Source organism: Candoia aspera, chromosome 1 (genome assembly GCF_035149785.1).
Source record: "Candoia aspera isolate rCanAsp1 chromosome 1, rCanAsp1.hap2, whole genome shotgun sequence".
In the NCBI taxonomy this organism is placed as follows: Eukaryota; Metazoa; Chordata; class Lepidosauria; order Squamata; family Boidae; genus Candoia; species Candoia aspera.
In genome coordinates, this window is record NC_086153.1 from 281,985,285 (window position 1) to 282,012,475 (window position 27,191).

General features: G+C 41.2%; 1 protein-coding gene across 1 annotated transcript in view; it reads left to right on the forward strand.

The window, feature by feature from the left end:
• The first annotated feature begins 501 nt into the window (after nucleotides 1-501).
• CCDC9B (coiled-coil domain containing 9B) overlaps nucleotides 502-27,191 on the forward strand; it is a 51,087-nt gene continuing 24,397 nt past the window's right edge. Inside the window, exons 1-6 of the mRNA XM_063288763.1 lie at nucleotides 502-522; nucleotides 6,444-6,557; nucleotides 8,349-8,453; nucleotides 10,052-10,210; nucleotides 16,324-16,476; nucleotides 26,098-26,172. Coding sequence (XP_063144833.1) covers nucleotides 502-522; nucleotides 6,444-6,557; nucleotides 8,349-8,453; nucleotides 10,052-10,210; nucleotides 16,324-16,476; nucleotides 26,098-26,172 — 627 coding nt within the window. The remainder of the gene's footprint in view (nucleotides 523-6,443; nucleotides 6,558-8,348; nucleotides 8,454-10,051; nucleotides 10,211-16,323; nucleotides 16,477-26,097; nucleotides 26,173-27,191) is intronic.

Sequence of the window (27,191 nt, forward strand, 5' to 3'; positions counted from 1 at the left end):
CCAGCACCTCACCATCTCTGCTGACATAAACTTTTATCAAGAAACAAAAAACTGGTCTCAGATTGACAGAATTCTCCAAATCATTGTGAGCATTCACCTAACAATCCTTTGTATGTTTAGCCCATGATGCAAATAAACACCAAGAATATGGAGTCTAGCTCTCGGTGGGCAAAGATGCCTCACCCTCCCAGTCTTTCCAGTTCCTCCTGGTCGGATGCACCATGTGTGGACTCTGACAACAAGAACTGTAAAGGTATCACAGGGTGAAGCAAAGGGTGTGTACAGTCTCACTGGAAGGCGAACGAAGAGGAGGACACAAGGGCTTTGATTGCCTGCCTCTGCTTTCGTATATGAGACAGCCGGTGCTTTTGGCTGGCAGCCCAGGCAGGGCTTTTGTAATCAAAACATGATCCTGTATGCGGTGCAACCAGTACTGAGAAAGGCCGTCGGATGGCTCTCCTCTTTTAGCCCCGCTGTGGAATCTGCCGAGCTTCACCTCTGATGTCCAAAATGCACCATTCTGTGAGTGCTGCCTTTGTTGTAACCGGGAGGGATGAGGGGAGCCATTCTCGCATTCCGAAAGCCAAGGAGTGACTTCTTTTCTTTTCTTTTTCTTTTGAAAATTGCATTGTTGTTTCAGAGTCTTTTGTTTTCAGCCAGCTGATTGTTAGCTGAACGATTGGGGAGGGTGAAAAGCTGGCTTTCATGAAGTAGATTATTATGGGACTGTCCTTCCAGGCAGGCAAGTTAGATTCCTTGCTCCCCGCCCCCCACTGCCAAAGAGAGGGAAGAGAGATTTTAGCAGAAATCAAAACAAAACAGAATGCTGGGTAACGAAGGACGCTCCCCATCCACAGACTGGGAGGCTGGAGCTGATGCACCCATCTGTGCAAAGACTGGCAATGTGCTGCCTGACTCTGTAAAGTGCTGGATGGAGGCCCTATCCTGCCACTTCCCATCCCCCGGTGCTCTGCCCCCCAACCAGCGTCTCTCTCTCTCTTGCACCCTCACACCACAAACAGTTGATTAGGGAAGCACGCAGGGAAATCCTACTCAGAGCCACAATCTGAGAAAAAGATCAGAGGCTTTCAACAGTTCAGAGTCAGTGGATATACTGTATAATGCCAAAATCTCGGGGAAACTTCAGTTTCCTACCTCGTGCTTGGTTTTGACCCACCTCCCATTCCCTCCGCCATTTGTTTGATATTAATAAAGATATCTCTGGGTGATAGACTCTCTCCCCCCTCTTCCTCTTCCAGTGGCCTCTAGGGGTCTTCTTCCAAGCGAGCCAGCAAACATGCCTTCTCATTCACAGCCACTGCACGTTTGTTCTGCTAGAGCCATTTATAACTCCCTGCTTGAATCTCTGTACCATACGGCTTTCTGCTGGCGAGGGCAAAAGGGCTGTCACTTTCCATTTCCAATGCCCACCAAGCCAATGTTCTTTCCAGTAGCTTGGCAGCGAGAATATTGCCTGACTGCAACACAGCAACAGCCAGCCAGAAAGAAAAGAATGCTGACTGTGCGGCAATGCCCAGATCATTGTGCATCAATCAACGAATAGCTGAATTTAATACATGGCCTCAAATTCTGGGGCATTTCATCTGAGTCCTTGTTTTCATTGTTGCTGCTGCTGCTGCTGCTATCTGTCTGTGCCAGTGTAGAAGAGAGGGGGCAATAGATGGGGATTATGGTTCTTTGGATGTGAAAACAGTATTTTTGCTTGCAAGGTAATCTCTGGATTATAGATTCTAGTTTGTGCAGAAAACTGTTGAGAATGCTTGAGGTAAACCCGGGTTTTGGTTGCACTTGTGGCATACTGGCCAAAATGGGCCAAAAGTGACTGGTATCATCCTTGCTGTCAGTAGGGAAAGTTGAGTGTAGTAGGGGTACCAGTTTACCAGTTAAGGCTGGTCAGCTAGGCTACATCTTCTCTATCTTATTAAAAAGTGCTATGTGAAAGCCTGTTGACCAATGCCATGATGGGCAATGGAGGTCAATATCTAAAAGGCCCATATGGCGATTACTATGGTATAAGGAAGTTTGGAATGCAAGAGGAATAAATATGAACATGAATTCATCAATGAATTAAAAAAAATAGGTATATTTTGTGTGTGTGTGAAATGAAGAGAAAGGAAAAGCATATAAAAAAACTGAATGATTGTTGTCTGATCTTGAAGTGAAGGTGTAGTCTTAACTGTGAATGTAAAGGCTAAAATGTATGTCAGAAAGTATGAATTTATTTTCTCTCGTTTGTTGTGGGTGTGTATGAAAGTAGAAATCCATAGGTTAATTATAGCTGAATGTTACACTTCAGTGAATAATGACAAAGGAAAAAACAGAGATGTGTTTTGGAAATATTGTGCAATAGTCTGAATTAATGCAATCCAGGGAGAAGTAATCTGCTAGGGTGACATAAATATGTATGTGGGACTGAGACAAACACATGCAGAATGAGCTATTATGAGACCCAAGAATACATGAGAAAGGTGACTGGTGAATATCTGCTTAGAAAAATGTCTAGAAAGGTAGTGGATAGGACCTGGTTTGTTATGATGAATGAATGTGGAAAGAAGCAAAAATAGTTGTACAGTATACCAAAGTATACTTCTGCTGACCTTGTTACATGGAATGAGAGTGGGGTACATTAGGAACAACATACGTTAAATGCAATGGGAATGGGGTACTTAAGAACTGTGTAAAGCGAAACAAGATGAGAGGGTCACATGTGAATGAATGTTGAGTGATTATGGATTGGATATAAAAGTGAATAATCAGTACAGTGAGGTGATTTGATCATACAGGGAGACATATTTTTAATATACACATCTTTTGTACGTGATTTCCCTTAACATAATAAATTTCATACACATTTTTCCCTACATATTTTTGTTATATTTGGTCCTTATATATACATTTCATGTAGATTTCTAATTATGAACTGCATTGCAAAACTTAGAGAAAAATATTGATTTCAAGTTTTAACTGCATCTAGGGTTGTGATAGATTTGGAAAATTCAAATTAGGTAAGTTTGCATTAGCATGCAAATTGAACATCCTACCCACTGTAGACAAATGCCAAGACCTTCTTATATTTGTAACAGACAGTTTTCTGTATGACTTTAATAACTACCTCTGCGCACAGAGTCACAATATTTTTCACTCTTATGGAATGTAGCTTGGCCATCCCATATTTTTGCATTATGCAGCATTAAAAAAAATCCTTCAGAATGTATATTACTTCAATTCTATTCAGCATATGTACATACCTAATACTCAGCTTCCCACTTCATGATGCATTGCCTGGAACTCATCCACATAATAAATATACAAAAGGTTAAAAAAAAATTCTGACCGAGTAGTATTCAAATCATGTTTAAACCAGTTGTACAAAAACGATCATGAAAATTCATCAGCTTGCAGAAGTGACCAATTCACTCTCATTGCAGGCATGATTGAAGATAATAAAGAATCCCGTATTTCATTCTCCTGCAGGAAAAATTATTCAGCAGAAACAAAATTTGCATATTAAGCTGAAAGTCTGTCACCATTTATTTAGGTATCTACTTACTAAGAGCCAGGCTTATAACTAAATAAAAAATATGGCTGTGAAATCTACAGAACTGCCCAGCTATATCCCCCAACTCTTTATAAATCAGGAGGGGCCCTGTGGAAGCTACTATGCCTACCTGGTCCTATCCTACCTGGCTCCATAAATCCTCCAGCCATCCCTTATCCCAGTTTATTACTTCACTCTAACATTTCTTTAGGGTAACTACCAGACAATTACTCTGAGATAAGGTGGATTAAATAAGCAGCCTTTAGAAATACAGGAGCACCCTCACAGCAGGGGCTCGGCAGCCTGATGCTCATTCTTTGGACAAGTTTATTTATTTGGTTCCAAAGCATCCTTTCAGCTATTCCCTTTCTGCCAACTGCTCAGATTTTTACACAGATATTTTCTTTTTAGCAATTTTTAAGTCAACAGAGTACATTATATTCCCAACCTGGTAACCACCTGATGTATGAGGAGCACAAATTCCAGATTGTTTGTTTGTTTGCTTACATTTATTATAGCCACTGAATTCCAATATCTAACCTGTATCAGGTTTGGGAAAGCTTTCCCTGCTCTGTTTTTGTTTTTTGTTTTTCGTCTGACCCTTGTCCTGTTCAATGTTCTCATCTCTCTCACAATTCCCTTTTCTGCTGGAATGTGCAACTGAATTTACATTTAGATAACCTTTTCAGATGTAGCTATCATCACATGCTTCTACATGATGGAATAGGGGCTCAAAAATTAATAAACAAATCAATCAGTCATTTAAAAAATTGATTAACTTTTATGAGGTTGCCAAATCTTGCATAGTTTCAGTCTTCTCATCCAAAATCTCACAGTGCTTTGGTATTCTTGCAAGACATTTGCCCAGAACACCAACTCACCTATGATTTAGCAGTGCTGCAAAATATCATATCTATCTATCCCTCCATCCCTCCATCCCTCCATCCCTCCATCCCTCCATCCCTCCATCCTTCCATCCCTCCATCCCATGGGCATTATCAGAGGGTGCTGTGAACAACATACCACCTAACAGTGCTGCATTGCTAAGCCTGGTTTTGACTCCTGTAGCCATATATTCAGCTCCTGTTTTTTGGTTCCTTTTCTCATCAAAGCTGTCAAAAATATCACCATAAAAAAATTGCTTGTGGATTAAATTCAGATGTGATGGAATTATAATTTCTGACTGCAAAATCTTGTGTCTCAAGACAATCCTGACATTTTTATACCTCCTGAGATGGCAGGTGTTGCAAATGCTATTTATGTTAAACTATAATTCCATATGTGATAGTGTACAATTTCTGAAAAGTCTGAGGGAATATCTATCTATGTTAGTTACACCCTCCGATGCAAATGAAACCATGATTCTTCCTACTAGAGGATGTGATAAGAGATCTAAAAAATACAAAATTGTACAGCATTTCTGCCTCAGAATCTACCATTTTTCAGACTTAATATTTGACACCAGATTGAGAATCTCTCTCAGGAACTTGTGGCTTTATCCTGTTATGGCTATCTGGAGAAAAAAAATCCTTAAAAGGAGTGATCTTTTTAAAAATGGTGTACTAAAATGTAGGCAAACGTGTATCCTGCAACCAAAAGACACAAGGCATTTGAGAACAGGTACCTCTTCTGTGCAAACTGTCTTGAAAAGATTCCATTCTTTGAAAACAAAATCAAATTTGCCTTCAAAACTCAGTAGCAAATTTTAAAAACTAAGATTTCAGTGAATCTGGCTTTTAGGCCCAGCTATAGCATCAACTCAAACTTTTTTTTACAGAGCTCTCAGTATCAATCTGGAAAGCCTGCCTCCCACTGTCAAAAATTTAAATTATTTTATTTGTTCAATTATGCCAATTTGTTTGAGGCACTTTGTAATTTAAATAACAAAAAATATGATAATAACTACTGCTTACTGCAGAATCTTTTCTTATTTATTTAATTCTTTAATTCTTTTTATTTATTTATTTATTTATTTATTTATTTATTTATTTAATATCCTGCCTTTATTATTTTTATAAGTAACTCAAGGTGGCAAACATACCAAATACTCCTTCATCCTCCTATTTTCCCCACAACAACAACCCTGTGAGGTGAGTTGGGCTGAGAGAATTGGGCTTATAGGCTGCTTCAATTGCAAACAGCTGTGCGGATACATCCCAATCTCTGTAAATTGGGTTAAAACAATACAATAAAAAGAAAACAAATCAATGCTATTATACAACCCACAAATAGCACTGGGAACAATCATTAATACAAACAAACAAACAAAAAATCAAAAGACCTTCCACTATCAGAGGGAACATGATCATAGCATTGCAGCCCCAAGGCCTGATGGATTAACTGTGTTTTAATGGCCTTACGAAACGTCAGGAGGGAAGGGGACATCTGGATGTCTGGATGGCACCAGCTTGGCACCAGAATCATTGTTTGGCTTCTCCTGTAAGATTTCTGCTGCAGGAACCAGAGTTTTTAAGTAGCCCCCAAGAAATTGGGATAGGAAAGTATATCATCTTCGTAATGCTCTTTGGCCACTGATAACAACTTATTCAGATCAACTGTTAGCTTCTTCCAAGGTATGTCAAAGAATTAAATCTGTCAGGGTTAGCCCTATCATTACTTAAAATGCTGCTGGGGGACAGCAATGGAAGCTTTCTTCTATAAATGCACATTTATTAATGCATTTTTTAAATTATTGTTTTTTTAAAAATGTTTAATTTTGTTCAGAATGAATTACTGAGGTACTAACAAGTACTTGCTATTGGCATAGTTGCAACAGGATGACATATATCTATCTTTGCTCCTATAATGACAAAAAGAATAAATAATATTCTGCATTATTGGCCATATGTGGAAATCTGCTAAAGAGTTCTCTTTGTATCATTAGGATGCTGCTGTGGATGATGCAATGTTGCAGAAAAAAGAAGAGAAAGATGTTGAGTTGGATAAAAAAATTCTAGCTTTGCGGAAGAAGAATGAAGCTCTTATGAAAAGATATCAAGTATGTTTGAATTCTAGTTTCTCATATATAATGGTGTTATTTAGTATGGTTTCAGTTAAACTTTTGAGTCAGATTATAGCAGGTTGATCTGAAAGCTGTATCTCTGTCTAATTACCATGAATACTTTACAGCTCAGATGGTGGCAGTGTAGTTAGAACTGACAAAATATTAAAAGCATATAAGAATCACATATTTGGGAACCAAAGCAAACATACTCATAGGTTCTACTGCTACTGCCTTATCCCTCTTAATGTCAATTCTTAAGGAAAGAATTTGGAACAGATTCTGGAATGGCTAGTCTGCAAAGGAATAGCGTAGGGTTCAGATTCACAGATTATACTGAACCATAATGTGGGGGCTCTTGGTTAGGGTTTAACATTTTATATGAACTGGCTCAATTGCAGTTTGTTCAACAAAGTGGTTAAACAAACATGGTGATGTTTGCCTAACACCCTTATCCACTTTTACGCGATATATTTTGTGCCAGTCCTGGCTCCTGGTGACTGCTTGGACAAGTGCCTACAGTTTTCTTGACAACATTTTCAGAAGTGGTTTGCCATGGCCTCCTTCCTACGGCTGGGAGAGAGTGACTGGTCCAAGGTCACCCGGCTGGCTTTGTGCTTAAGGTGGGACTAGAATTCACAGTCTGCCATTTTCTAGCCAGGTGCCCAACTGGCTCTCACTCATAATTGAACTATGAGTTTTTCAGCTAGACCAATCTTTGCATGGTACCCTAACTTGTATATCCAATCACATCTGCTGGATTTACACTGTATGGTAGGGTGTTTCATACAAATGACTCTTGAGTTAGTGCAAGATGTGAATCAGATCAGAATATTAAATTGACAAGAGCTAGCTTTGTATAATGCCTGTTCTTTGGATTTGCAACTGTTTGCTGAAATGTCAAGGACAAAAATTCATACTGGCTGTGTATGGCCAGCAAGCTTATCCATAGATAATTTAACTATGGTTTATTCATTATCCCATTTTTCTGGATTCAGGCAGCCTACTGAACAAATAACATGGAGTATGCACAACATTACTGATTTACTGTGATTGGCTAGGTTGTGGCATGTTCAGAAGCGAGTACTGCCAGACTATCAATGTAGAAGGAGAGTCCAGACTGTCAATATAGAAGGAGAGTCTAAGTATTAGGGCAGAGAATGGGCCTGGAGGTCCAGGGTATCCAACCAATTACAATGTGGGGAAAAATGAGACCAGGCTAATGCACCATATTTGTATTTATAGACTGACTTCCATATATTTTTGCTGATGTCTGGATACTGTGAGTTTTGCTGGAGCCAGTCAGCAGTTGTGTGAAAACAAAGCTAACAATAGTCTGCTGGCCTACTTCCATTAGAAGAAGATCCAGAATATATAGCTGTAGGTGTGTTGTGTCAGGGCCAAGCTAGATGTTGCACCATTCACACAAATTATGCAAATGCTATGTTATAGAGAATAGCACGCCCAGGACCCACAAATCCAGATAACCAACACACTGAACTACAAAGTAGCTAACTACATTTTAGGTGAGCCTGTTGTGCAAATCCAGCTTTTTGTGCTTTACATTCAAGCAGTGGAGATAATACAGTAGCAAACCTTGGTGTGTATGTGTATTTAATGACAGCAACAACTCTGTCATTAAATACACATTTAGTGAGTGTATAATTTCTTAAAGCTTTTTATGTTTCTCCCTTGATACAAGACAATTACAGTAATTATGTTTCTAATATTCACTTGTTTTACTGTTGGCAGCTGACCTGATAAAAGATTTAGATGTTACTTTTTTAGGAAATAGAAGAGGACAAGAAGCGAGCAGAACAGGAAGGAATGGCTGTCACTGCAAGGAAAGCTAGGCCAGACGGCCTTACCATCACCATCACCAAACCACATCATGTAAGACCAGTCCTCCTTTTCTGCTGAAAAAGATATATTACAGTACTACAGGCACAGGAGATTTTAGCTGTATTAGATTATTTTAATCTTCCCCAATCTGGTGCTTGCTGTGTGTGATGGATTACTATTCCTATCATGCTTAACCAGCTTGGATATTAGCCAAGCAGGAAGAAGCTGATCTCAGAAGATGGGAGAACCTGAACAACCATGTTCATCTTGGAAGATAAACAGGGCCATGGGTGGTTAGTACTTGGATAGAAAGTAGGAAAAGCATTTCAGAGAAAGACAAGGGAAAGTTTTTCTCATACTGCTGCCAAGAAAACTGCATGGATGTAGACATGAAGCGATCAGGGGTTGAGGATGATTTGACATTACTTTTAAATAGAGATGGAATGATTTGTAGACTAACAGGACACCAGGTTGTGGGCAGCTAAATCGTAGTGAAAAACGTATAGAGCCGAAAGCTTCAGGTCAGTCTCTTAGGATTTTTAAAAATATAATAGCAATACTTGTGAGTGCACAATTCTCCTTTTTCATCCCCTACAGAAGTGCATGGCCCAGGGTGGGGGAAAGGAGATAACTGGATATGCTTAGCTTTGAAGAAAGATGACCGAGAAGGAATATGACACATTACAAGCATCTGACGGGGTATCACAAAGTTGGACATGTCTGAACTCTGTAGCCCTACAGTAACATTTTTTTTGTAATCTTAAATTACAGAAAGGGTGTTTCTGAATGTTAGGAAAAATGCCCTATCAATAAGAGCAGTTTGATAGGAGAATGAAATATTAAATGAGGTGGTGAGATCTTCTTTTCCGGATGTGTTCAAGCAGGGCTGAGCAGCCATTTCTTTGGGACTCTTTCATTTGGTTTCCTGCCTGAGCAGGAAATTGGGCTCAAGGGCCTAAGTGCCTCCTTCCAACTCCAGGATGGTGATTCTAAACCAGTGTTTCTCAATCTCAGCCACTTTAAGGTGTGTGGACTTCAACTCTCAGAATTCCCCAGCCAGCATGCTGCGGGGGGGGGGGGGCGGGATTCTGGGAGTCGAAGTCCGTACACCTTAAGGTGGCTGAGATTGAGAAACATTTTCGAAACTATCTCCAGAGCTACTGTAGTCCTGATAATTATTTATACCTCCTTCCCTAGGCTGATGGTATATTATAAGAAAACCTGCAGTGTAGATGCGAAGACACATGTATCTCTACTAATTCTCCCTTAGACTTTTCACTAGTAGGGGATGGCTTTCAAATCACACAGCACATTTAAATGGTTTTGTGAAACATCTTAATAGGCTGCACAAGTCCATTTAACATACACCACAGTTCAGTCTATTTCCACATCATTGTAACACATTTAGCATCATCAGCCTTGACTTTTCATTTGTAAAGGGGTGGTGTCATTTGGTGACTTCTTTTTTCCAGATTTGGGGCTGTTCTTCAATCTGAAAAAAACAAAAACAACCTTACAGTGTTTATATTACTGGCAAAGAGAATGCAGGTGTAGATTCTTCTCAGACATTTTCATATTTTGGTAAAAAAATAAAATGTGAAAAATGACACAGGCACTAATTTTGATAACCCCCTCCCTTCCATTTCCAGGAAAAGAGGGTTGTGAATGAGAAGTGGGGAAGTAGTTGCTCTTCGGCCTTGAGCTTTGGGGTTGGCAGTGAGGAAGAGGAGGAGGAAAGTGATCACGTGTTCACATTCAGGATGGGGAAGCGGGTTCAGCTGGCAGTTACCATGGACAATAAAGGCAAGGTGAGTCTAAAATGGAAACAGCTGTTGAATCTCTGGAGATGGCATTGCAGTGAAGGGGCTGGGGAAAATTTCTTGCTTGCTTTCCCACAAACAAAACTCTACTCACCTTTTCAGTACTACTTTTTCCCCCATTTTTTCCGGTTCTCTTGGATTTTGTGTTAATTTACAGATCTCATTTTATGTATTCAGTAAAAAAAAAACAGCTATTGCAGATTTCTTCATCTGTATTTCGGCAGCATCACAAAGTCAAGAAAAGATGTTAACACGTTAGATTATGCTATAAATACTTCAACAATGCCTGCCTTTCTTTGGTAGCTACAGTATAATCTGGGAGTTAATCTTCCCCCATTCATAGATGTACTGCATCAATAGACCGATAACCTCCTCAAGCTTATTTATTTATTTACAGTATTTATGAATTGCCCCAGTCACTTGTGACACTGGGCATTGTACAATACAAATAATAAAATGAAAATCAACAGCAACAGCAACATGATTCCTAAACACAGTTGTGGTCTACTAGCTAAATCAGGGCTGAAGGCGTACCTCAACATACCTCACTTGGGATAAAATGAAGGGAGACTCCATGTAAATCCCCTTATATCACAAGAAAGGATAAAAAGTTGCTAGCAGTTGTAGTAGAGAGCCAGTTTGGTGTAGTTAAGGTACCAGGCTAGAAAGCAGGAGACAGTGAGTTCTAGGTCCATGTTATGCACAAAGCCAGCTGGGGACCTTGGGCCACTCACTCTCTCTCAGCCCTGGGAAGCAGGCCATTGCAAACCACTTCCAAAATCTTGCCAAGAAAACTGCAGGGAGTTGTCCAGGCAGTCACCAGGAGTCAACACTGACTCAAAGGCACCAAATAAAAGCAGTTGTAGTATTTTTACCTTCAGCAAAGGATTGTTACCTTGTCGTGGTGCTGGAGCTTGAGCACCTCAATGATGCCATGAGCTAAACCATGAAGGGCCACCCAAGACGGGAAGGTCATGACAGAGAGGTCAGACTAAATGCGATCCCTGGGGAAGGTAATGGCAACCCATCCCAGTATTCTTGCCGTGAAAACTAAATGGATCAGTACAACCAGAGATATGTCAGTATACCATTGGAAGATGGGACCCCCAGGTTGGAAGATGGTCAAAATGCTACTGGGGAGGAACAGAGGATGAGTTCAACTAGCCCCAGACGTGATGACGCAGCTAGCTCAAAGCCGAAAGGATGGCTAGCGGCCGACGGTGCTGGTGGTGAACGGCGAATCCGATGTTCTAAGGATCAACACACCATTGGAACCTGGAATGTAAGATTTATGAGCCAGGGCAAATTGGATGTGGTTATTGATGAGATGTCAATATTAAAGATAGACATTCTGGGCGTCAGTGAACTGAAATGGACTGGAATGGGCCACTTCACATCAAATGACCACCAGATCTACTACTGTGGACAAGAGGACCACAGAAGAAATGGAGTAGCCTTCATAATTAATAGTAAAGTGGCTAAAGCAGTGCTTGGATACAATTCAAAAAACGATAGAATGATCTCAATTCGAATTCAGGGCAAGCCATCTAACATCACAGTGATCCAAATATACGCCCCAACCACAGATGCTGAAGAAACTGAAGTACAGCAGTTCTATGAGGATCTGCAGCACCTACTGGACAACACGCCTAAAAGAGATGTTATTTTCATCACGGGAGACTGAAATGCTAAGGTGGGCAGTCAAATGACACCTGGAAATACAGGTAAGCATGGCCTGGGAGAACAAAACGAAGCAGGACATAGGCTGATAGAATTTTGCCAAGACAACTCAATGTGCATAACAAACACTCTCTTCCAGCAACCTAAGAGACGGCTTTATACATGGACTTCACCAGATGGACAACACCGAAATCAGATTGATTACATCCTTTGCAGCCAAAGGTGGCGCACATCTGTACAGTCGGTAAAAACAAGACCTGGAGCTGACTGTAGTTCAGATCACGAAGTTCTTCTTGCACAATTTAGGATCAGACTAAAGAGATTAGGGAAGACCCACAGATCAGCTAGATATGAGCTCACTAATATCCCTAAGGAATATGCAGTGGAGGTGAAGAATAGATTTAATGGACTGGACTGAGTAGATAGGATCCCGGAAGAACTCTGGACAGAAGTTTGCAACATTGTTCAGGAGGCGGCAACAAAATACATCCCAAAGAAAGAAAACCAAGAAGGCAAAATGGCTGTCTGCTGAGAGACTAGAAGTAGCCCAAGAAAGAAGGAAAGCAAAAGGCAACAGTGATAGGGGGAGATATGCCCAATTAAATGCAAAATTCCAGAGGTTAGTCAGAAGAGATAAGGAATTATTTTTAAACAAGCAATGCATGGAAGTGGAAGAAGACAATAGAATAGGAAGGACAAGAGACCTCTTCCAGAAAATTAGAACCATCAGAGGTAAATTCCAGGCCAAAATGGGTATGATCAAAACCAAAGATGGCAAGGACCTAACAGAAGAAGAAGAGATCAAGAAAAGGTGGCAAGAATGTACAGAAGACCTGTATAGGAAGGATAACAATATCGGGGATAGCTTTGACGGTGTGGTCAGTGAGCTAGAGCCAGACATCCTGAAGAGTGAGGTTGAATGGGCCTTAAGAAGCATTGCTAATAACAAGGCAGCAGGAGACGACGGCATCCCAGCTGAACTGTTCAAAATCTTGCGAGATGATGCTGTCAAGGTAATGCATGCTATATGCCAGCAAATTTGGAAAACAGAAGAATGGCCATCAGACTAGAAAAAATCAATTTATATCTCCATACCAAAAAAGGGAAATACTAAAGAATGTTCAAACTATTGAACAGTGGCACTCATTTCACATGCCAGTAAGGTAATGCTCAAGATCCTGCAAGGTAGACTTCAGCAATTCATGGAGCGAGAATTGCCAGATGTACAAGCTGGGTTTAGAAAAGGCAGAGGAACTAGAGACCAAATTGCCAATATCCGCTGGATAATGGAAAAAGCCAGGGAGTTTCAGAAAAACATCTATTTCTGTTTTATCGACTATTCTAAAGCCTTTGACTGTGTGGACCATAACAAATTGTGGCAAGTTCTTAGCGGTATGGGGATACCAAGTCATCTTGTCTGCCTCCTGAGGAATCTGTATAACAACCAAGTAGCAACAGTAAGAACAGACCACGGAACAACGGACTGGTTTAAGATTGGGAAAGGAGTACGGCAGGGCTGTGTACTCTCACCCTACCTATTCAACTTGTACGCAGAACACATCATGCAACATGCTGGGCTTGAGGAATCCAAGGCTGGAGTTAAAATCGCTGGGAGAAACATTAACAATCTCAGAGATGCAGATGATACCACTTTGATGGCTGAAAGCGAAGATGAACGGAGGAGCCTTATGATGAAGGTGAAAGAAGGAAGTGCAAAAGCTGGCTTGCAGCTAAACCTCAAAAAAACCAAGATTATGGCAACCAGCTTGATTGAGAACTGGCAAATAGAGGGAGAAAATGTAGAAGCAGTGAAAGATTTTGTATTTCTAGGTGCGAAGATTACTGCAGATGCTGACTGCAGTCAGGAAATCAGAAGACGCTTTATCCTTGGAAGAAGAGCAATGACAAATCTCGATAAAATAGTTAAGAGCAGAGACATCACACTGGCAACAAAGGCCCGCATAGTTAAAGCAATGGTGTTCCCTGTAGTAACATATGGCTGTGAGAGCTGGACCATAAGGAAGGCTGAGCGAAGGAAGATCAATGCTTTTGAACTGTGGTGTTGGAGGAAAATTCTGAGAGTGCCTTGGACTGCAAGAAGATCCAACCAGTCCATCCTCCAGGAAATAAAGCCAGACTGCTCACTTGAGGAAATGATATTAAAGGCCAAACTGAAATACTTTGGCCACATAATGAGAAGACAGGACACCCTGGAGAAGATGCTGATGCTAGGGAGAGTGGAGGGCAAAAGGAAGAGGGGCCGACCAAGGGCAAGATGGATGGATGATATTCTAGAGGTGACGGACTCGTCCCTGGGGGAGCTGGGGGTGTTGACGACTGACAGGAAGCTCTGGCGTGGGCTGGTCCATGAAGTCACGAAGAGTCGGAAGCGACTAAATGAATAACAACAACAACAACAGTACATTGCTCTGTCTGTCAGTGCACCTGCACATTTTGCCTTACTTTCTTCTTTTCCCATATATATTTACTTACGTACTTGAATTTTAAAATGCAAGAGAAGAGCATTGATGCAGTGTCATCTGTTTTCATTAGCTAGTTTTTTAGTCTCTTTGCAGAACCGAAATTTCAAATCAGTTTAGTGTCACTCCAGGAACTTACATGATCTGGAGGTAGACCTTGTGAGACATTTTAAATGCAGAAAATCCATTTAATCCATAATCCATTACTGGAGGGGCCGACCAAGGGCAAGGTGGATGGATGATATTCTAGAGGTGACGGACTCATCCCTGGGGGAGCTGGGGGTGTTGATGACTGACAGGAAGTTCTGGTCCATGAAGTCACGAAGAGTCAGAGGCGACTAAACGAATAAACAACAAGAAGTATTTTTACATTACTCAGATAAAAATATTAATCACATATAGCATAAAATCACTTTATTTATTAGATTTAAAAAGGCCACCCAAGTCAGCACAGACTCAGGTGACCTTTATAAATCTAAATTATATATAATATAGCTTTCTGGAAATAAGTTCCACTGCTCATAGAAAGACCTGCTTCTAAGGAGACATGCACAGGATTATGGTGATAATGTGTTGCCTAGTGTCAGCTCCACTGGGTAAACTAGACCAGGAAATCAACTCCCCAGGAAGGCTAAAACTACTTTTATTGAGCTTGGCTACAATAACAGAATCTTGCAAGTTTGATTGTGCTGTACTTCCTCCCTGTTGTTTTGCTCCATGAATTAGCGAGGGGTCTGCCTGAGCTGCTTCTGAATATTATCTCATTGTTCTTTTGCCTAGGTAATGGTTCTTGCATATTTCTGTCAAGGTCATATTCCTTACTCTCTCTACATCCAGTACATTTGGTACGCAAGCAGATTTAGTTTCATTCTGTATACTTTCATTTAGTTTTTCAGCATTCCTACTAAGAAAGATTCATCCAACAAGCTTCTTATTTCAGCAAGCTTTAAACCTGATTTCCCAACATACAAGCGCAACACAATCTAGAACGCTACCCAACAAACTTTATATGCAACGTGATCGATTCACAGTTCATACACCATTTATTCAAATGCCTTATTTATTTATTTATTTATTTAAATTTCTCTGCAGCCCATCTCGTACACAACAACTTTTAATGAAATCTATATAATTATTATGGATACTGTAATTATTATTGAAAATAACCTATGGGTGGTAATCATTGTGTGAGAATATTCCACTTATTCAACAGAAGAAGGTATACTGTAGATTAAGATCTATTAGTAGATCTCTACAGCAGATCAAGAAGGGTTTTCAACGTGTTGGCTTAAAAACAGCAAAAAAGAAAAGATCTCTCCTTAGTAATCAGGCTGATTAGAGAGAAAAACTGGAATAGATTTGTGTAGAGAATTGGTTGTGGCAAATTGTGATACTGAAATAAAATTCCTGGCATTATACTTTATTTCTCAGCCTCATGTCCATTTTCCTAAGCTATTCTTTTGCTCCCAGCTTGAGTTCATGAACCTCAGAATTTTAGTGAAACAAAGCAGATCACAAAGTCCCAAATCCACCTTTCCACCTGTGCAATATGTAATTATTAGTCTATTAGAAAATAATGCAACAAATATTAAATTCTAGCTGCCCAATTTATTGTTGATAGGCAGCAGCCCAAAACAAATTACCCTTAAGAAAAGGTGGAACACCAAAATGACAATGCTCTAACATCATCACATGTTTGTTATGGATTATTTTCAACACTTTGAGTTCATCACTGACTTTTTACCCCTCCTCATTTATTATGACTGAGCTTTTGATCAGAATCTATCCAAGTGGAAAGGAAGCGTGACTACTTTTGTTTAGCACCAAACTCAAGCTCTTTTTCTAAGCCTGCACACTTCACATGGATTACACATGGGATGTGAAATGGAGCATGCATTTGTCTGTTGGGAAGAATATGAAACTCTCATCCATCCTTTGCAGGGAAAGCGGGTTGTCCGTGAAAAATGGGGATCAGAGGATCCTGTGAACCCAGGAGAGGCCCCAGACATCAGTGAAGAAGAGAGAGATGAGCGGCTTGCTTTCTGCAGAGGAAGAAGAATGCAGATCGCTATTACAATGGAAAACAAAGGCAGGGTGAGCTTTTTCCAAATGCCTCCCAAGAGTTCTAGTTCTTGGCTAGAATTTTGGTGCTAATTTTAATATATGTTGACAGGGGTGCCAGTTGCTGGCACAGAGACAGCAGTTGTTCCCTTCACAGCTTCTGGAAAGTGAAACCTTTGGAACAGATTCCGCATCTAAACTGCAATAATCCACTTAGCCAGCAGCTTCTCCCCTGTATGGTATGACAAAACTGAAGTCCAGCTTATAGCAGCTGCCCAAAGAGAAAGGGGAGGAATTGTACTGCTGCCAGGGACATTTTGTAATCATTTTTGCACATTAATATAGATGGCGACTGGTTAACTTTACAGCAATCGTCTTTGGGATGAGAAAAACATGGCTGCTACTTAAAACACCAGCCCATGGTGACTGCCTGCTTTTTCCCTGAGACATTTTAGCAGACCTAACTTAATTCCTCTTGTTGCTATGCTGTGCAATTTTGTGTTTCCTCATTGGCTGCTATGGGTCATGGTGAAAAAAATACTTAGCATAAAAGATCTCAGGATAAAAAGGACAACTATTCACACATCAGGCAGCCTGTACTGCATGCCTTCGTTACTCAAGTCCTGTTGGATCAAGCTTTGCAGCTGCCCCTGCCCACTCCTCTTCCTTTCCCCACCCAATTTTCCTGGGCAAATGGGTAAGATGAAGAGAGCTCAGCTCCTTGAGAAACCGACCTTTCCAATGACAGTCTAGGACGGTGTTTCTCAACCTTGGCTACTTTAAGATGTCTGGACTTCAATGTCCAGAATTCCTCAGCCAGCATGCTGGCTGGGGAATTCTGGGAGTCGAAGTCCAGTCATCTTAAAGCGGCTGAGGTTGAGAAACACTGATCTAGTGCTGGGAGTCTGGTAGCAACTTTTCTGACTAACAAATTTTATTAAAAGCTTTCGTGAGCTGCACCTAATGAAGCCAGTTTTAATTTTGCCTTTTAATAAAATTTGTTAGTTGGAAAAAGTACTACCAGACTCCTGTTTTTTTTCTCGAAAACAAAATGATCGGATTAAAAGTTCCAGCATAGAAATGGCAAAAAAATGGCATTCAATATGTATAAGCCAGGCTTATACATAAAATAATTGCGGTATATGTGAATTCAACATTTATGTGAATTGCAACATTTAAATGATTTTTATGGCTTAGCATATTATATGAATCCAACTAAGTGTGGCTTGTTCAATAAATCACAGCTAAAACAAATCATAGCTTAGTGCAACACATCAAACCAATCAAACCTGCTGATAGTATTCTCGTAGGATAATAATTGCATGATTTTTCTAGCTCCAAAATTTCGAGCACCTATTGAGTTTGAGGATGGAAGACATCAAATTTGGTGTTAGTTTCCAGCAAAAGTGCATGCAAAGTATAAAGCCCTTAGGGACAAACAACGGAGTGCTTCTGCAGTGCTAAGCATTTTAATTGCTTGATTTTATTGCTTTTAGGTAATTTTGGAAAATCTTATTTATTTTTCATTGGCTACAAGCATCTAAAATGAATTGAGAACATGTTATCCTATGTGTTACAGAGAGAGAGAATTTGACTTCGAGCTGCTGTATTTGCCATTATGTATATGCATTGTATATGTGGTCACACTTAAAAGGCTTATTTATTTATTTATTTATTTATTTATTTATATTTTGAATTTCTATCACCGCCCATCTCTCCCGAAAAGGGGACTCTGGGCAGTTGGATATGGAACATATCACTGTTGGATTGTGAGCAAGTAGACAGAATGAGCTTCTTTATGCATACATAGCTTGAGCATCTACACAGAAATACTGTCAAGAACTTCTGATAAGAGAAAATAACCTGGGATGGCAAATTTGATGCTTTTCACCACCTCCATCCTCAAGCTCGTAAGAGCTTGAAAAATTGGAGCTAGGAAATGCAATGATTAGCCCAAAAGGAAGCAATCAGGAGGTCTGATGCCATTTTCTGAGTTTTGTTATGCCTTATCTCAGCAGGTAGCAGCACCTGGCTATCTTTGAATGGGCTCAGAACCTAAGCTGGGTTGTATCAGGTCAGTGTTTGGATGGGACACCACTGGAAAATAGGGCTGCAGGCTAATCTGGGAAATTAACAACAACAACAAAACAAAACCAGGAAAAGGCAGCACTTTGAAGCTGCTGCCAAGAAAAGTATAGAAGTGAAGCTTGCATCAAGGAAGATTTGACTTTACTTGTACCTTTAATGCTGAGCTCCAGATCCCTCCCTCAGACAGATCCTGTGTTTCTGTGCTTTGTACCCCATATAGTTTTAATAGGCTGAGAGCAGGTAAGATTTCTCAGGTCCTTCCACTGCTTGCAGCGGACTTTGATTCTTAGGATGCCTTTGTTCTTTAGAAGGAAGCCTGAGACTGAGACTGAGCTAAAGAACCAAACCCAAGTGGATTTATATAACACTATAGAAACCATCTTTAGTCTATTTTTCCTAGTAGAAGACTTCACTCCCCTGCTGACTCCTGCTTCTGTTCTTTCTGGGATCTTCCTTGCCCTACAAGAAATTGGCCCCTCCTCCTCCTTTGATTCACTGATTACTTTTATATCATGCCTGGCTCTAGGGAAGCCAAGAAAGCTCTCACCTAAACAGAGGGGTGTTATGATCTGCATAACAGCGCGATCAAAGCTCCACCCATTTTTATATGTGATGTACATACAAATGGGTAGAGCTTTGATCACACCATCATGGCCCACCATCATGGCTTTATTTTTTTTAACCATACTCTGCAGACACTCCTGCACTTAAAATTAGCCAGCACCTACCAGTCGTCCTGTTCAGACTATGCAGCCAGACAAGGTGTTAAAAAAACACACTTTATGAAATAACTATTTACAATAATTAAGTCATTGAATATGAAGGCTCAAATCAAGAAGCCCAGCTGGGCACAACAAGAGGCGAAACAGGACTCTCACTGGACAGATAGACTGGATGCAACTGGATCGCAGTGTGCTGGAGGCAACAGATCTTGAACTGGAACGGTGTGCTGGAGCTGTTCTGACGCTGGATTGCTGGCAATCTGAAAATGGGTTGGGTCTGGACACGGCAACTGGAGCTTTGAATCAGGACTCAAACTCAGGACGAGGCTAGACTCGCCTGGAAGATCTGGACTAGGTGGAATTCTCAGGACTGAAAACTTGGAGCAAGACTTGGAACTCGGAATAGGGATGGACTTGGCTGAAAGCCTCAGGTTAGTCTGGACTCTCTGAACTGGAGGTTTGGAGCTAGGCTGGGAACTGGAAGCAAGGCTGGACTCGGCTGGAAGCCCCAGACTAGGCTGAACTCTCTGGACTGGAGGCTTGAGGCAAGGCTTGGAACTTGGATCGAGGCAGGACTCGGCTGGAAGCCCTGGACTGGACTGGATTCCCTGGACTGGAAACTTGGTGCAAGGCTTGGAACTCGGAGCAAGACTGGATGCAGCTGGAAATCCCGAAGTAGGCTGGATCCTCTGGACTGGAGTCTTGGGGCAAGGCTGGAAACTGGGAATAAGACTGGACCTGGCTGGAGGCCCCAGACTAGACTGGAACACAGATCGAGAACAAGATACGTGTGCAGTATCTGAACACAGCTGAACACATGAAGCACAGTAGGATGGGAGCGAGGACACACGGTGGCACTGGAGTTTCAAGGCATGAAGAAGCTGCTTGGAAGATCGTGGAGTTTCAAGCCTGGAAGCTAGACTGAGACTGCTGGGTTCGGCGAGCAATGGATCCTCGATGGCAGCAGAAGCAGGATGCAAGTCCTTTCAGAGCGGAGCAAAGGCGCTGGTTTCTCTTCGGCAACAGGCGCTGTCTCCAACATCGGTAGGGACTCTTCTTCCAAAGCTGCAGGCTTAGAAGATTGGTTGTCTCTGGCAGCCCGCTCTTTGCACAGCTACCTTTTATCCTGATCTTTGGCGTGCTTAGACCCTTCTGTAGCCACTCGGGCTGCTTTCTCCTGTGCCTGCTTTTCAGCCCATCTCTGGGGCGCACTGTATTCAATTCTTCCTCCGAATCTTGGACAATCAGCGCTGTGGATTCTTCCCATACTGCTGGCTCAGCCTGGAGTTCTGTTTTCCTGATTTCGGGCCAGTAGGTTTCCAATTCCTCCTCTGACTCTGAAAGAGTTTCACTTTCCGAGTCAGAGGCAGGCTTGGTTCTGACACCAGTTTGCCTTCCACCCTAACTTTGAGTCTAAGGAATGAAACTTGCAGCATCTGAAGTTATCCCCCAAAGCAAGCTAGCATATAGGTAAGGATGCTGAGCTTCCTCGCAGATTAAAATAGTGAATCTGGGTTTTATGACATCCAAACCTAATGCAGCTTTTATAATTCATTATGTCTGCTAGACAATGGAAAGGCAACTGATCACTGTTAAGAAAAAAAACCCCTTCCTACTCCACACACTGCTTTAGTTAGATTTCCAATAGACATGATTAAAAAAAAAGAGGAAATGTTCTGACTTACTATAGGATTGCTGTCTATATGGCTAGTTTGGTCCCCATAACTTCATTATAAACATTTAGCACATAAAGCCTCCTTTTTGAATGCAAATGATGCTAAAGCATGAGCTGCTTTTTTTTTTTTTAATCAGAAGGAGTCTGGTAGCACAAAGTTTATGCCTTTCAATAAAATGTCTGAAAAGGTACTGTTAGACTCCTTCTGATTTTTGGATAATATAGACTAAAATGGCACTCTTCCAACAATGTCTCAGTTCTGTCAGAGGCATTATTACAGACAAAGCAGAAAGGCCAGTTGAAAAGAAAATGATTGGCCTAATTAGAAATCTTTGTCCTGGTCATCCTCTTCCTCTCTTTCCTTTTACCTTTCCTACTACTGTAGACTTCTCCAAAGAGCTAGGTCTTCACATAATGTGTCTGGAGGAGGATAGCTTGAGCGTGGTCATTAGTGCCTAGAGTAAGAATTCTGGATGATTTCTTTGATGATTCGTTTGCTTGTTTTCTTGGAATTTGTTTTCTTGGTATTTGCTTTTGTTTCTTTTCATGATATTCTCAGAAGTCTTCTCCAACAGCAAAATTCAAAAGTGTCAATAACCTTTCTATCCCACTTCTTCAAATTCCAAGTTTTGCTTTCACTTCCATAGTGGGTCAGTCTTGCAGTAGTAGTAGCAGCAGCAGCAGTAAATTTACCCAAGGCAAGTTCTAGTCTGGAGGAACTGTCCCAAGCCGGAGGAAGGTTACAACATACAGTTCAAGTCTAGAGGAACTGCCTCTGAGAGTACATTTCTTAAGAATGCTGCTTTTTTTAAAGAGTCTGCTAGTTTATGCTTCCTGAGCCAAGATTTCCAAGCATATTTAAGAGCCGAGTGTCAAACTGCCTGAAATTGATCAAGTCTGAGTGATATGCTGCTGGTAGAGAAGATTAACCCAAGAACAGCACAATTTGTGTGTGTCCTTTATGCATGCAGGGTTCAACTCAGTGGCAGCACATAGTTCCCTGGCCTCACTTTTGTTCGAAAGGGGAGAAAAAACGCTTTGTGCTGAATGGAGACCTGCGAGAGCTGTGCAGTCCCAGATGGACCAGACTATTTTCTCAGGCGAGATGGATGATGGACCTGCAAGGAATGAAATGGACACATTGAAATAGAGAGTGTAAATCATGCTTGGGGAGGCAGCTGACAGAGCCAGCTCAGGGCTCTCCCTAATGGCCAGCCCTTTCCCAGGAACAGGGCACTATTGTCCCTGAGCCCAAGGCTCCTGGTGTGAAGAACACAAGCATTTGATCCTGGAGTTTAAAAGGGACATAAACAGTGCATTTGGCAGCAACTGCCCTTTTATGTAAGGCTATGTGTAACTCAGTGCTGCCAGACAGTTGAAATATGTTAGATAAACAACACGGAGCTGGCAAAGACAAAAGTGAGGCAGCATGAAAGGCCAGGAATCCTACTTTGTTTCTAAGTTGTCTTGGTGCTTCTACAGTTTACACCAGTGTTTCTCAACCTTGGCCCTTCAAGCTGTGTGGACTTCAACTCACAGAATTCCTCAGCCAGCATGAAGTCCACACAGCTTGAAGTGGCCAAGATTGAGAAACACTGTTTTACACAGTAAAAGACACTCCACAAAACTGCTATTCATCCTCAGTGCCATCTAGGCTGCTGTATGTTTGTGAATCATTTGGGCAAGGTGGAGCTTTTCTCTGATAAATGAATACTGTGAGACACAGTCAGCAACATGTGATATGTCCCTGACATGTGAGGGGTCCCTCAGACTTTTGAGACTTTGTGTTTGCATGATGTAGTGTGATTTTCCTTCAAGATAAAATTACTTACTTACTTACTGGTGGCTTAGCTTCAACTTGTAATCTGCTAGAACACATAGATCCTTTTCATATGTACAACTGCAAAGCCATTCTATACTTGTGCCTTTTATCTTTTTCCTCCCCAGATGCTGGACTTTGCATTTCTTCCTGTTAAATTTCATCATCATCCCTTTAACACCTTCATCCAGGTCATTAATAAAAATATTGAACAGCACAGAGCTTAGGACCGAGCCCTGTGGCATTTCACTCAGTGCTATTCCCCAAGCAGATGTGAAGTCATTTATGAGTACTCCCAGGATGTGGTTGTTCAGCCAATTATGAACACATTTAACAATTGTGTCATCTATCCAATATTTTACCATCTTATTAATGAGGACATCATGAGAAACTTTGTTCAATGGTTTGCCAGTGTCAAAGTACATTATGTCCATGACATTTCTCCGATTTGTTAAGCTTGTAAAGGAGACAAAGTTACCATGACATGATTCATTGGAAGCCTATGAATGAGGAGGGAAAGGATTCTGCACATGCTTAGGAATGATCTTATGTTACATGATCTATGGGTGATGATCATCTTGTTACTTTAGCAGCTGCCTGAGCTCTAGGAGTTAACAGAAATTTGCAAAAATCAAGATTAGCAGTAGATTGCAGCCAAACAGCCCAGCAACCTCGAGTTTTTTATTGCCATTTAAAGGTCACTGCCGAGACTTGGTAGGCCATAACTATAGCTATGCATATACCTACACACACACACACACAGAGTAGGCCTTGTGTGTGTGTGTGTATAATTTTTATTAAAGATTTTCACATAAGTAAAAGATAAAACAAGAAATAGAAAAGAGTGCAGGTAGAAAGAAAAGAAAAAAAAAGAAACAACTTCTGATTTTCTTTACAGCAGTTACAAACAAATTCATTATCTCTCCTCCCTCTAACAGCCTCGTGTGGCACAGAGTGGTAGGCGGCAGTATTGCACCCGGAACTCTCCCCACGACCCGAGTTCGATCCCAGCAGAAGCTGGATTCTCTCTTGGGTAGCCGGCTCAGGTCGACTCAGCCTTCCATCCTTCCTAGTTTGGTAAAATGAGTACCCAGCTTTCTGGGGAAGGTGACGACTGGGGAAGGCAATGGCAAACCACCCCGCTCTATAGTCTGCCAAGAAAACGTCGCGAAAGCATCATCCCCCAAAAGGGTCAGACATGACTCAATGCTTGCACAGGGGACCTCTCACCTTTCAATCCCAAATATGTATGTATCAGCCTATGCAAATCAGTGTCAATTTCTGTCTTGTCCACCCTCTTCGGTTGTTCCTCTAACATTATGGATGCTGTGATATAGTTTTGCTGCAAATGTAAGAAAATTGTACAATAAAACTCAAGCATGTAATGTAAACCTTCTGTACTTTATGATAGAGAGAGGTTGGAAGTAACCCTGAAATGCAGTTTCCACTGTGCTATTATTCTATGTATCTATCTATATAAGGACTTTGATGTTCAGATAAAAGGGTCCCAGGTAATTAGCAGGAATAAAGCTTGTTCCTTCCAGCTTGCTCATCTTCTCAGCATCCTCTCTCTGAAAAACTCCAGGGAATTGGTTTTTTGTTTTTTTGTATTTTAGTTTTCAAATATAAAGCTGGAGGAAGGATTGATCTCACACCACATATAGCTTTCAACCAGGGCTGTCTTGTAGATGTAAAATTAGGAAGACTTTTATATATGGGGCCTTGAACCGGCCCAGTATATTGATTTACTAATTTTAGGATAGGAAGGGTGTTGAATTTTTTGTCTCCTGCATGGCACAAACTGTACTATACTTTATGTTCAGCAGCTCAGCCACTCAGTGAAGATATCAAGAATAATAACCACACTGCAGCCCATATTGTGCTTTGAAGAAAATTACATGTCTTCATCAGCAGCTGACTGTGCAGCAACTAGATTTTACCTTGGCAAATGCATAGTCCTAACCTTGCAACAGAAATATGGGGATGGAACAGGCTTGCAGTGGTACTGCCAGATGTGAGGGTACCCTGAGCCCACAGATCCCTTTTCCTGGCTGCTACTGTCCTACCTTGCCTGTTCAGCCCATTTTTCTGGCTCAGCATCTGTGAGCAAAGCTGCTGCTGCCTCCTCTTCACTGCTGCCACTGCCTGCTGGCCAGCCAGCCAGCCAGCCAGCCAGCCAGCCGATACACAGAAAGGACCTTCCTTCTATGCCAGCCAGATTGCTGAGGCTGCAGCTGTGTAGCCCTTTAAAATGTGGTGCTTTTTCTACCCTAGCAACAAGATGAACCAGTTAACCATTGCATTGGAGGAGTGTGGCCAATGAGAGTATTTCAACTTTCTCATTGGCTGGGCAGCCCTCAAGTAACAGTTGATTTGTTCAAGGAAAAGTATTTATTTAATATTTAAATTTATCTAGCTGCCCTACTAAGCACACAAATCAGGACAGTGTTCATCATCAATAGCAATAATAATCAACAAAGAATAATCAACAATATCATAGCATACTCTAAAATGGCGTATGTCTTCAGTCTCAACTGATTGGCTTGCACAATGCTATCTTTCATACTGTGGCCCTCCTTGCCTATCTGGGGTCATCTGGGGATCTTCCAAACCCCAGGATCCTTCATTTGGCCCAGTGGTCCATACCTGGAAGCACCATTTGGCCTTGTGAAGAATGTAGAGGGTAAATATTGAATGCTTCCTGCATCTTCCTGTTCTCTCCGGTGAATCCTCAAACAGGAGCTCCACTGTAAAAAAAAAAAATTAATAATAATAATAATAGGCGAGGAGATTCAATGTCAATGTTCAATTCCCCATCTCTAAAGTGGGCACAATGTCTCTTCTCACAATAAGAAAGACAGATCATGCAAAGTGTTTTTGCAGTCCTACTGATTTCACGAGAGAGTTGAGGCTCAGTGCGCCAAACTGGCTGGATTGTGTCCAGGCTTTGAAAAGTGTGTTTCAATTAATGTTACAAATAGTGGGGGGTGGGGATGCTCTAATGCCATGTGGAAGCTCTTTCTCTCTTTACATTTTTGAATGAAAGTGCTCATATAGATAAAGGCCAAGCTTTTAGCAATAAAAGCTCTTCCTTTCTGGCAGCAGAGTGAAATAGAAGGGATTTGTAAGAACCTTGCTCTTTCCCTTCTTACATGACTTGCTTCCTAATGACTTCCTTCTCTGATGGATAAGTTCATCAAACAACCTCCGGGGTCCCTTTTGTTCCACCCATTCCTAATTAAAAAGAAATGCTTGAGTTTTCCTTGAAAGCTCTTTGGGCTTTCTCAGTGTCCACGGAAGTATCTTTGTTTCTGAAAAATAAATGACCCCTTCCTTTCTGGTCTCTTTAGACAGATGAAAGGAGAACAGTAGGGAGGAAATGGTCCAGTGAAGACAACCATCCCAAGACTGCACACCCCAGAAAGGTGAGGGCTGCGCCATCCATTCAGTTTTGTACCAGAGTTTGCACTCGTACATATGGTTTATAAACAGGATCAATTTGAAAGTGTCTTATTTTGGGTTCTTTCGCTTCCCAGCTTTACAACCATGACTTTTACTAGAATGTTTCCATTTTGGTGGAAAGTGGTGTTTTCAAGAGGACGATATTTCCCTTCTAAAGAGACATCTGAATGTGAAAGCGTTCACTTTTTCCACTCTGCCCATTTTATTTTACTTTTGTTGTTGCATCACTGTATTTCTTCTCCCTTGGTAAACTGTGTGACTGTGGCTAATAACAGACAAGCGTTTCTCAACCTGACTTAAGCTCCCAGAATTCCCCAGCCAGCATGCAGCATGCTGGCTGGGGAATGCTGGGAGTTGAAGTGCGCACATCTTAAAGTTGCCAAGTGTGAGAAACACTGAGGTAAACAATCCAATAGTTTCCATCCAATTAGATTTGGTTATGAGATATTGTTTTTGATGGGCAAATGATACCAATTCACAGAATTCTAGCCAACTGAAAAATCATCATCATCGTCATCATCATCATCATCATCCCTTTTATCCAGGTAGTTTCCATGGGGATATTGTATCATTTTATCCCCACAAAAAATACATTGTAAGGCGGATTGAGCTGAGAATGACTGTCCCAAAGTTACCCTGTGAGCTTTCATAGCTGAGAGTAGACTTGAATCTGCATCTCCCCAATCCTACTCCAACATCTTTCTTTACAATGACAGCACAACAGTCCCTCATCAATGAGCCACATAGTGCTACACAGCCAGTCAGACCTAACTGATGTCAATAAGGTGAGCAAAGCCCATTTAAAGTATAGACAATTCTACCTGAGTAGATGTGTCAGTCTGAAATGATCATGCAATGGGTTTTAGCACTGCCATTTTGTATGTTTAAAAAGCCCCTCTTTTAAAACTCAGAGTAGCATTTATATATGTATACATACATATCCAACAAATGAAGTCATCCTACAAATGATGTATTCATTTCA